This window comes from Salmo salar, chromosome 03 (genome assembly GCF_965601325.2).
Source record: "Salmo salar chromosome 03, fSalSal1, whole genome shotgun sequence".
NCBI classification, from domain to species: Eukaryota; Metazoa; Chordata; class Actinopteri; order Salmoniformes; family Salmonidae; genus Salmo; species Salmo salar.
Window position 1 is genome coordinate 45,357,717 of NC_138293.1, and position 12,446 is coordinate 45,370,162.

Here is a 12,446-nt window from a genome sequence, read left to right on the forward strand (position 1 = left end):
GGGTGGCTACTTTGAAGAATTTTAAATATATATATTTTTAATTTGTTTAACACTTTTTTGGTCACTACATGATTTGATATGGATTCCATATGTGTTATTTCATTGTTATTTCATTTCCCTTTTGACTGGTGCTGTATGTATATTCCAAAATATGTTTTTATTTGAACAGTTTTCTGTAAGTTATAGTGAATTATTTGAAAGAAGTGCAAGGGTGCCAATATCTTTGGCCACGACTGTAGGTTGCATATCTACTGTACGTTGCTCCAGTTTCGTAAACCCCATAGGCCGATTTACTGCTTTACTGGCTTTATGAGCTTGTAAAACTACAGTTTGTGTGTGTGCATCCGTGTGTATGTTTGGGTGTGTCGGGAGTACATGGCTACTGAAGTTTGAACCAGAATAAGTTGATGAGATGACAGTATGGACGCCTGTCTCCTGGGCTGCACCACTTTCTGTGCCCTTTTGTGTTTGTTTGGTTTGATTTAGACCACGGGCTCTATTTTTGGCTGGCGTTTAAGGTGTCCGCATACATAGGTTCGTTTTGCTCCTAGCACAACTCGGCTAGGCGAAGCGAACGTATGTACTCGTATACTCCCTAAATACCTTTGCTTGAAAACAAGTAAAAATATTACTGTCGTTTGTCCCACTTGACCCACCTTAGCAACAACATAGCCAAGCACCTTCTCAAACTAGTCTGAATGAATCTAAGATGAATAAAGAAATATGTCATTCATTTGGATGTTTTTGCCAAAGAGGTCTTAGTCGTGCAATGTTACATCTAACTAAGATGATTGGTGCAGTATTTCTCAAGTGAAAACATTTGCATAATAATGAGTCGATTCTTGTTGAATGACAACAAACGCGTCACTGAAGAATCCCCTCCATAGTTCCCACTTCTACGAAGAGTAGTACTGTTGACCAATCAATCACAGATGAATCACATAGACTTTGGTTACCTAACTTCGATTTGCCTCAAGAAACAATGTTGTGTGCACAAACAGCCGGAAAAAAAACCCTGCCGAACACCATAACAAACAAAAATGTCACAAAAGCATGTCATAATATATGCACTAACTGTTTCGACTGGGAAGCATGCGACAGGCTTAAGGCGGCGCTATGTCAAAAGCACACTCTTTGACAATTTCTTATTGTAAATGTCAGCGCTCTACTACCCTGGCGCCAGGGTTGGTAATTTACCTGTCTTATATCAGCTCGCTTGCGCTGAGGTGGGAGGGGTGGAAATATTTGAGGTGTGTCCTTAAAAACGTGTGCCAATGTGCCAATTTCAAGCAGTTCTACTGGTCATATTTAAGACTCACCAAACGCTGGTCTTAACGGTAACGCAATTGGTTAAGGCATTGATTTTGCCAGCGGCGGTGCACGGTAGCCTAATCAGTAGCCTTTAACCAATGCTTTACTGAAATATCATAAGCAGCAAAACAGTCAACACTCATTCCTGTTTTTTGTCCATGCAGCTTCTGTCAATAGTTTGGACTCATTATAGGACTATGTGCGACAGCCATTGAATGAAAAGTGTCAGTGACTATATAACGTCTGTTTAGGAACATAAAGGTAATACAATGGACTGCTTATTTTTTTACTTTTATCATTTTGTAAAAAATTGCATCTTCCACTTTCATCTGCTGGACCTAACTGTCAAATCAAGGGAATTCCGATCGTTGTCCTTGGTGCTGAATCCACTTGTAGCCGAGGCTATTTAATTTTTTTTGTGAGCAGTCTAACAGTGACTGGACATTCCCCTTTATCTTTATATTGGATCTTTGTCCAGCTCATGTGAAAAGTTTGGATGTGTGTAAAACCCTCCATAGTCCAAGTTGCCTTATCTGTATTATATGCACACAGGGAGCAATAATGGTGCCTGTCACTGTATTTAGACATAGCCTATTTAAAACAAGTTGTTGTTTCACTTTCATTAGAATTTGATTTGAATTATACACTGTATTTTTAGGCCTCATCAAAAGCCTAGTGAATGTAATCTTGTTGATTGACTAAGTTTGGCATGTCCATGTCCAGACTGCAATTTAGAGTATGCCTAGCCCCTATATCAATGTGAATGCTATAGTCTATGTTTAACAATCTATTTCCATATTAAAGCAATGTAATTAGAATAATGTGGACTTCAAACATGTACAACATGGGGCAAGCTATTTAAAGAGCTAGGCTATAACGGACTAAGATTCGAATTTGAGTTGATGACAACACCATACATAAACGTAAATACACAACTGGAAGCAACCACATATTTAGCCAAGGAGCACGTTCTGATTGGCCAGTGAGGGGTCAAGCCTCGACATACCTACAACTTGTTTATTCATCAAAACCCAGCCCTATTGCGACCACCACCAGCTACTGCGCCCATAATTCTAGTTCTGAATCAGAGAGGTACAGGGGCTGCCTTAATCGACATCCTCTGCACCCAAGGATTTGAACCAGCAACCTTGCAGTTACTGGCACAACACTCTTAACCACTAGCCTACCTGCATTTGCAATATTTGAGTTGAAATGTCTGTAGACCAGGGAGGTCCACTAAAAGCAGGTCTTCCAAGTGAGGCTAGGAAAGCTACCTTCCTGTCTGTGAGATAGAGATGAATCAACTCTATCTGAATAATGTTGATACCTCTGGGTCAAATCAGTAAGGTCAGTTATTCAGAGTATCATAATAAAACCATCCTGTCAGTAGTTTACAGAGCTGGGCTGTGTAGTAGCTACACATTGTAACTGTGATATTTGAATGCTTCCTTAGCTAGTGGAAAGCCCCGTCAGCAATTTTTCAACTAACCTTTTCTTGGCGACACTTCCTTCCATTTCTATTCGGAAGAAACTTGTCCCATAAACTTCTGTGCCCAGTTGCAGATGAAACTCCAAAAACCAGAGAATATTCAGAAAAATATAAAATTCACTTTTTGTATCGAGTGAGAAATGCCTCTTGCCTCAGTATGTAGATCTGTTTTGGTCGCACTATGTGATGCGCTGCCATCGACTTCTACATGTGGCAGCGTGGCATAGAAACGACTAGTTCCTGCAAAGATGTTGGGAAATGCAAGATGTCTTGCAGCTAAGATGGCGAGGGAACTCCTCACAGACATCATGTTAACGTAATACTTCAGGTTATTTTTTTTAAAACAAACTTCATGACTCCTAGAGCTGTACTTCAGACCGCTCTGGATTCGTTGACCTTCAAATAATTTTTCATGCTAAAATATATTATTATTGTATCAATTCAAACTACAGTATTGTACACTACAATGTGTGTCATTCATAAATAAATAAATAACCATAAAGAAATATAAAAATAAGACACATAAATATAAAAAGTCCTCTAAAAACTAAATAGGTACACTTTCATCAGTGAAAAGGGTTCTAATACTGCCATTGTTGAAAATGCACACATAGAAAAAAGTACTAAAGCCAAACTGAAAGAATTAAGTAACACTGTTAGGTAAAATCAACTGAAACACGTCATAAAACACAGGGACCATATTCACTAACATTTGTTACCTGAAGTGAGGGTTAGTTTGCCACCATTTTTTAAAACAAGTGCACACTAATAATGGCTGACGCTCCAACACAGGAAAATCCCCCTTAAATACAGTAAAAACCTTTCCATCTTATTCTCTTTGTCACTTTTTGTTCACACACACACATGAAAGATTCCTTATTCATGCTATATTGGCCGCATCCCAAATGGCCACTTTTTCCCTACATACAGAGCCCTATAGTGCACCAATAGGGAAAATGGTGCCATTTGGGATGAAGCACAATTTAACAAAAAATGTGTCCAAGCAAGTAAACAAACATTATTCAATATGGGCCTTGCGCAGATTGAAAGATGTACTGGCTACATCTGTGAAGTAAAAATAACACTGTTCAATGGCACTTACAGCACACAGGACTGGTCTTGCATAAGGCTGGAGGCATTGGGGTGGGGTACAATGCAGAACTGCCCCCCTCCTGCTTCATATGACCCTATAACACTGATGATCATTGATTAACAACTAACCTAACCAAAAACAAGGCGTATGTCCCAATAATCAAACCTTTCCCCAAACGTGTGCACTTGTTCTCTTCCCTTCATGGATTTGAAAGGAAATGACTGGTATACAAAATATTGTGGAAACTTCTTCTAGTTTAGCCCATGCCTACACCAATCCAATGCTTTTCAATTTGTGGGGAGTATTAACCTTTTAGGGTATAGGGGGCTGTATTTTCATTTTCGGATGAAAAGCGTGCCCAGAGTAAACTGCCTAATACTCGGGCCCAGAGTCAAATATTTGCATATGGCAGCGTGGCATAGAAACGACTAGTTCCTGCAAAGATGTTGGGAAATGCAAGATGTCTTGCAGCTAAGATGTCGAGGGAACTCCTCACTCTGTGCAAAAAGGGGATTTAATATCTTTCTGTATATTCTCAGTTTTTTGGAGTTCCACCTGCAACTGGACACGGAGAGACAAGTTTCTTACAAATCTAGAACAATAAAAGTATCGCCAAAAAAAGGTTAGTTAAAATATTGCTATCAGGTGTAACAGCTGTATGGAAGCATTCACATATCACGTTACTATGTGTAGCTAGGCTGTGTATCTAAACTGATTTTATTTTATTTATTTTGTATATTATTTAACTTCTTATGGATGGTGGCAGTATTGAGTAGCTTGGAAGACTGACGTGCCCAGAGTAAACTGCCTGCTACTCATGCCCAGAAACTAAGATATGCATATTATTAGCCGATTTTGATAGAAAACACTCTGAAGTTTCTAAAACTGTTTGAATGATGTCTGTGAGTATAACAGAACTCATATGGCAGGCAAAAACCTGAGGAAAAATCCAACCAGGAAGTGGTTTGTAGTTTTTCAAGTGATTGCCTATCCAAACTACAGTGTCTGTGGGGTCATTTTACACTTCCAATGGCTTCCACTAGAAGCCAGTCTTTAGAACCTTGTTTGAGGCTTCTATTTGGATAGATTGAAGCTCTCAGCCTGCTACACTACAGCCCCGTCGATGAAAATGGGGGAGTGCTCAGCCCTCCTATCATGTCATACACGTGTTCTCTCTCTCTCTCTCAAACACACACACACACTTGTGAACACACATTTGTGCACACACATGAGCGCTGATACTTTTAATGTGGACCAGAGCTAGACCAATGCTACTAGCAATGGCCTGGTCCAGAGCTAGTGCAGACCAGAGCTAGAGCAGACCAGAGCTAGCTAGCTAGCTATGCCCTGGACCAGAGCTGGACAAGAGCTAGCTACTAGCTACGCCCTGGACCAGAGCTGGACAAGAGCTAGCTAGCTACTAGCTATGCCCTGGACCAGAGCTAGTTAGTGCAGACCAGAGGTAGTGTAGACCAAAACTAGCTAGGCACTAGCTATGCCCAGGACCAGAGCTGGACCAGAGCTGGCTAGCTACTAGCTAAGCCCTGGACCAGAGCTGGACCACAGCTAGTGCAGACCAGAGCTAGTTAGTGAAGACCAGAGCGAGACCAATACTTCTAGCTACATCCTGGATCAGAGCTAGACCACAGCTAGTGCAGACCATATTTAGCCAGTTACCAGCAACACTCTACACCAGAGCTAGTTAGTGCGGACCAGAGATAGATCAGAGCTAGTGCGGACCTGAGCTAGCTACATCCTGGACCAGAACTTGCCCAGAGCTAGTGAAGTATTCATGGTGAAGTAGTGGTAGTGAAGGCAGTAGTAATGGTAGTATTGGTAATGGTAGTAATAGGGTTGTCATACGCTATGGGCTAGGTCTTAGGGTAGTTTGTAGGTGTGGAGTTACTGTAATGTACTGTAATTTTAAGTTCTCAAAATGTTTTTAGTTTGAACATTCTGAAGGTTTTGTGGCAGGGATTTCAGTTTAGAATGTTGAAGCCTGCGTTCCGCCATTGAAATGAATGGGGATACAGCAAGCTTTATAGTTTATAAAGTAGGAATGGTGGCCAATAGCTCTGTTGAAGCCATCTAAGTTCAGTCAGTCTGCACATGTCAATGTTGGGGTGGTGTTTGTAGCTGAAATGGACCAAGAGCAGTGGTGAATCCAACATTTTACCTTAGAAGTCTTTAGAGTTTTTATGCTAATTGCCCTTACAGAATAAATGTGACACGTGCAGATATGAAGCCAAACAAAGTTCAAACTGATTCACCACGATTACTTTTATCTGATTTGGTCCAAGGATAACCATGTGACACAAAAAAAAGAACAAAGAATGCCAAGAAGCGTATACCCAAGACCACATTAACAATAATCAACCTTTGCCTTTAAGTTGTTTTCTTATCATTTCAAAAAATTGTATTCTAATCATTAGGTGTGGAAGTATAGGAATTATTTTGTCATATTTTTTTTAAAATGTTTACGATCAACAAAAAGAGATGTGCCCTCGTAAAAACTCATATCATGATATACAGTCTCAACAAGCCCCATCTGAATGAACTTTGCCTTGTGTGCATGGATGGCGGAAACGTGCACGTTTTTGGTTGAAGGTATCAGTTCTCACGTGTGCAGAAATGTGTGTGTGCGTGTGTCAGACGAGAGATGCAGCAATGACTGAATTAATTTGCATGAACTTATGATAAAACAAGACTGCCACAGGTTTTTACAGGGTCTCAATGGAGGCTTTTATTCCAATCTAACAATGAAGTCATAAACAGCATCTAGTTTGGGAAATAATTACATTCAAAATATGCCATTTACTGAAAATACAGGTAAACTTCCAGAACCCCAATTCATATAATAGTGCTAGGGTTGCAAAATTCCAGTAACTTTCCCCAAATTCCCAGGTTTTCCAAAAATCCTGGTTTGAATGTTCCAGGAATTAAGAGGACATTGCAGAATATCTGGGGATTTCTGAAAAACGTGGGAGTTTTGGGAAAGTTACTGGAATCTTGCAACCCTGAATAGTTCATATATACTGAAAGAAAATGTAAACTCAACATGCAACAATTCCAAAGATTCTACAGTTCATAGAAGGAAATCAGTCAACTGAAATAAATTCATTAGGCCCTAATCTATGGATTTCACATGACTGGGTAGGGGCACAGCCATGGGTGGGCCTGGTAGGGCATAGGCCCACCCACTTGGGAGCCAGGTCCACCCACTGGGGAGCCAGGCCCAGCCAATCAGAATGAGTTTTTCCCCACATAAAGGGCTTTATTACAGACAGAAATACTCCTCAGCACTACTTTGGCCTGTATGACAGACCCACCTCTCCTGAACATTTGTTTGTTACTCCAACCTACCCATAATATATCGTCTGTCCTCTGCTCTTCAACGCTCCATCTGGACAGTATCCTCCATTCGGCCAGTCTATTCAGGCGAGAGGCTAACTCAGGTGCTGGCCATGGAAATCCAGTGTATAGACAGAAGTGGATTTTTGTATTTTTGTCTTTGGCAGAAAGTCCCACAAATCCAGCCATGGTGAGAAGAGGAGGGGGGAAGCATACATGTTTGCAGCTAAGTGCAAAGAGTCTCAACTTGGTTGGTTTATTGGTCGTGGATAATAAGTCCACCTTTGTTTTTGCCATGTATTCATACAGGTTTGGTCTGTGGGAGATGGAATCTGAGGTGTGCTGTGAATGACCACGTGTTAGAGGAAGATGAGGCTTGGGTTTGGTCTGGTTGCGCTGGGTTGAGAGCTCTGTATGGTCATGGTGGTGGTGTTGTTCAGAGAGTAGGCCGGGGTTGTATTCATTACCATAGACTGTAACAAAACGTTTTGCAACAGAAAACGAAAAAACAAATGTTTCTTATTGGATAAGTTCAGGTAGGGAGTTTCAGCTTTCCATGGTGACATCACCATGCAGTAAATTGGTTAATAATAGTAGACCAATAACAAAGAGAGTTACAAACCTCTGCCAATAAAATCTAGTTTTCAGTTTTCTCTTCTCTACTCAGACCACACACAGACCAAGCAAACGTCTTGCTTGAGAAATAGTTTTCTGCTAAAAAGCAATTGTTGCCCATTATAATTGAAATCTATCACAGTAAGGTACTTCATTGTCACCCAGAAATGATTTGATATTGAAATAAAATGACTGCAACAATCCTCTTACATCGTGAAAAGCAGGTGACCACTGAAGGTGCTGAGGCGATTTACATTGTCAAATATCTGCCGCTCAGCCCAGAGATGCACGTAGACCACATCTCCCACCTCCAGCAGCAGTGACACTCCATTGGAGGAATTAACACTACCAGCAGCTTGGCGAGCAAATGCCATAGCTATTTGATGTCCATTCTTAAACAAGGCCGTGGTTATAGGAACTGAATCATCACCCCATGCAAAGATGTAAAACCTGAACAGATAGAGTCCTCTCACTGGTGCTGTGAAGATCCCTGTATCAGAACACAACATTTAGGCTTTTTTGTAGATGCAGAGTAACATACAACATGAAACTATACATAGTGGCTTGCGAAAGTATTCACCCCCTTTGGCATTTTTCCTATTTTGTTGCCTTACAACCTGGAATTAAAATTTACTTTGGGGGGGTTTCTGTCATTTGATTTACACAACATGCCTACCACTTTGAAGATGCAAATTATTTTTTTATTGTGAAACAAACAAGAAATAAGACAAAAAAAACGGAAAACTTGAGCATACATAACTATTCACCCCCCAAAGTCAATACTTTGTAGAGACACCTTTTGCAGCAATTACAGCTGCAAGTCTCTTGGGGTATGTCTCTATAAGCTTGGCACATCTAGCCACTGGGACTTTTGCCCATTCTTCAAGGCAAAACTGCTCCAGCTCCTTCAAGTTAGATGGGTTCCACCCGTTTTCAGCAATCTTTAAGTCATACCACAGATTCTCAATTGGATTGAGGTCTGGGCTTTGACTAGGCCATTCCAAGACATTTAAATGTTTCCCCTTAAACCACTCGAGTGTTGCTTTAGCAGTATGCTTAGGGTCATTGTCCTGCTGGAAGGTGAACCTCTGTCCAAGTCTCAAATCTCTTGAAGACTGAAACAGGTTTCCCTCAAGAATTTCCCTGTATTTAGCGCCATCCATCATTCCTTCAATTCTGACCAGTTTCCCAGTCCCTGACGATGAAAAACATCCCCACAGCATGATGCTGCCACCACCATGCTTCACTGTGGGGATGGTGTTCTCCGGTTGATGAGAGGTGTTGGGTTTGTGCCAGACATAACGTTTTCCTTAAATGTCCAAAAAGCTTGATTTTAGTCTCATCTAACCAGAGTACCTTCTTCCATATGTTTGAGGAGTCTCCCACATGCCTTTTGGCAAACACCAAACGTGTTTGCTTATTTTTTTTCTTTAAGCAATGGCTATTTTTCTGGCCATTCTTCCATAAAGCTCAGCTCTGTGGAGTGTACAGCTTAAAGTGGTCCTATGGACAGATACTCCAATCTCCGCTGTGGAGCTTGGCAGCTCCTTCGGGGTTATCTTTGTTCTCTTTGTTGCCTCTCTGATTAATGTCCTCCTTGCCTGGTCTGTCAGTTTTGGTGGGCGGCCCTCTCTTGGCAGGTTTGTTGTGGTGCCATATTCTTCCCATTTTTGAATAATGGATTTAATGGTGCTCCGTGGGATGTTCAAAGTTTCAGATATTTTTTTATAACCCAACCCTGATCTGTACTTCTCCACAACTTTGTCCCTGACCTGTTTGGAGAGCTCCTTGGTCTTCATGGTGCCACTTGCTTGGTGGTGCCCCTTGCTTAGTAGTTTAGCAGACTCTGGGGCCTTTCAGAACAGGTGTATATATACTGAGATCATGTGACAGATGATGTGACGCTTAGATTGCACACAGGTGGACTTTATTTAACTAATTGTGTGACTTCTGAAGGTAATTGGTTGCACCATATCTTATTTAGGGGCTTCATAGCAAAGGGGGTGAATACATATGCACGCACCACTTTTCCATTTTTTCTTTTTTAGAATTTTTTGAAACAAGTTATTTTTTTCATTTCACTTCACCAATTTTGTGTATGTCTATTACATGAATTCCAAATAAAAATACATTTAAATTACAGGTTTGTAATGCAACAAAATAGGAAAAATGCCAAGGGGGGTGAATACTTTTGCAAGGCACTGTAATTTGGTTACAAAGTGTCTGTGACAACAGGTGATGTGTATAATTTACTGTACCTGTAGTGGGGTTATAAGCGTTGCCAATATTTGTGTAGACATTTCTGTAGACCAGGGTGGTTCCAGTGTTGAAGGGTCCAACTTGTCCACTAAAAGCAGGTCCTCCAAGTGAGGCGGAGAAAGCCACCTTTATGTCTGTCAAATGTAGATAAGTCAATATTACTAATTCCTGGTAACTGCAAACTGAATAATGTTGAAACCTCTGGGTCAAATTACATACATTTACATTTAAGTCATTTAGCAGACGCTCTTATCCAGAGCGACTTACAAAATGGTGCATTCACCTTATGATATCCAGTGGAACAACCACTTTACAATAGTGCATCTAAATATTTTAAGGGGGGGGGGGGGGTTAGAAGGATTACTTTATCCTATCCTAGGTATTCCTTAAAGAGGTGGGGTTTCAGGTGTCTCCGGAAGGTGGTGATTGACTCCGCTGTCCTGGCGTCGTGAGGGAGCTTGTTCCACCATTGGGGTGCCAGAGCAGCGAACAGTTTTGACTGGGCTGAGCGGGAACTGTGCTTCCTCAGAGGTAGGGGGGCCAGCAGGCCAGTGGTGGATGAACGCAGTGCCCTTGTTTGGGTGTAGGGCCTGATCAGAGCCTGAAGGTATGGAGGTGCCGTTCCCTTCACAGCTCCGTAGGCAATCACCATGGTCTTGTAGCGGATGCGAGCTTCAACTGGAAGCCAGTGGAGAGAGCGGAGGAGCGGGGTGACGTGAGAGAACTTGGGAAGGTTGAACACCAGACGGGCTGCGGCGTTCTGGATGAGTTGTAGGGGTTTAATGGCACAGGCAGGGAGCCCAGCCAACAGCGAGTTGCAGTAATCCAGACGGGAGATGACAAGTGCCTGGATTAGGACCTGCGCCGCTTCCTGTGTGAGGCAGGGTCGTACTCTGCGAATGTTGTGGAGCATGAACCTACAGGATCGGGTCACCGCCTTGATGTTAGTGGAGAACGACAGGGTGTTGTCCAGGATCACGCCAAGGTTCTTAGCACTCTGGGAGGAGGACACAAGGGAGTTGTCAACCGTGATGGCGAGATCATGGAACGGGCAGTCCTTCCCCGGGAGGAAGAGCAGCTCCGTCTTGCCGAGGTTCAGCTTGAGCTGGTGATCCGTCATCCACACTGATATGTCTGACAGACATGCAGAGATGCGATTCGCCGCCTGGTTATCAGAAGGGGGAAAGGAGAAGATTAATTGTGTGTCGTCTGCATAGCAATGATAGGAGAGACCATGTGAGGATATGACAGAGCCAAGTGACTTGGTGTATAGCGAGAATAGGAGAGGGCCTAGAACAGAGCCCTGGGGGACACCAGTGGTGAGAGCGCATGGTGCGGAGACAGATTCTCGCCACGCCAAATCAAACATGTCATCAACAATAAGGTCAGTCATTCAGATCATCACAATGAAACCATCTTGTCAGCGATTAACAGAATTAGCTAGGCTTTATGCACATAGGAAACATTACTGGTCTGCTGTTTCACTTCTGGTGGCAAACGTTATGCTAAAAAGTGTTTCAAACATTACTCTAACTATTACCTTCAATATGTCTCTTCAGAACTTCAACGTGGCTCTCAGTTATGTTAGAACGAGTCTCCATGGAGCTTAGTTCCACTGCTTGTGCTGAAATTAGATGTACAAAACAATGTGCGAGATAAACAGTCACATATTTATGAAATAATCCATACCTAGTATTATTACCTTCTGTATTATTTAGCTAACCTTCATTCCTTCTAGTCTGTTCCTCCACTTTGGATTTCAGTTCCTCCACCTGGCTCTCACTGGCTCTCAGTCGGGCCTCCATGGCTCCCAGTTCAGTCTTCGTGTGTCTCAGCTCAACTCTCTGCTCCACCATCATGGTGTTCATCTCTCTCAGCACAATGTGGATGTCAGGCTGGCAGGTTTGCTGGCTGTGTGTTGTGGCTGCAGCTTCCGCTCTTTGTTTGTCAACCTGAATGTCATTCCCTCTGCTCTCTCCATCCTCATAGTCAAACTGATGGATCTCATTCACACTGACTCTGTCTCTGTCTTTGTGGACCTGGGCTCCAGACAGACAGCAGTGCAGCAACACCAGCAGAGCTACCACACTCTTCATTCTCATTCCTTGATGGTGATTTCCTCTTCTTGTGGTTATTTCTGCTGTTATTGTCTCAGCTGTCCCCTTTATATCCTGTCCTCTTAAACCATAACCTGGTGATAACTGGGACACGTGCAGATATGAAGCCAAACAATAAGGTGGTAAATCAAACTGATTCACCACAAGATTACTTATCTGATTTGGTCCTATAATAAACCATGCGACACAGAAAGCAGAACAAAAAACACCA

General features: G+C 42.2%; 1 protein-coding gene across 2 annotated transcripts; it reads right to left on the minus strand.

Annotated features, from left to right (window-relative positions):
- Nucleotides 1-6,154: 6,154 nt before the first annotated feature.
- LOC106600603 (uncharacterized) lies at nucleotides 6,155-12,276 on the minus strand. Of its 2 annotated transcripts, XM_014192095.3 has the most exons (4): nucleotides 11,842-12,276; nucleotides 11,659-11,742; nucleotides 10,118-10,252; nucleotides 6,155-8,349 (listed from the first exon to the last, which is right to left on the minus strand). In XM_014192095.3, the coding sequence occupies exons 1-4, from the start codon at nucleotides 12,218-12,220 to the stop codon at nucleotides 8,066-8,068; spliced, it is 882 nt and encodes a 293-aa protein (XP_014047570.3). In that variant the 5' UTR covers nucleotides 12,221-12,276; the 3' UTR covers nucleotides 6,155-8,065. The 2 variants fall into 2 exon arrangements, with proteins under 2 accessions (XP_014047570.3, XP_082829648.1); XM_082973522.1 differs by lacking the exons at nucleotides 6,155-8,349; nucleotides 10,118-10,252 and adding an exon at nucleotides 10,259-11,283 and having other exon boundaries at nucleotides 11,842-12,008.
- Nucleotides 12,277-12,446: the final 170 nt, after the last annotated feature.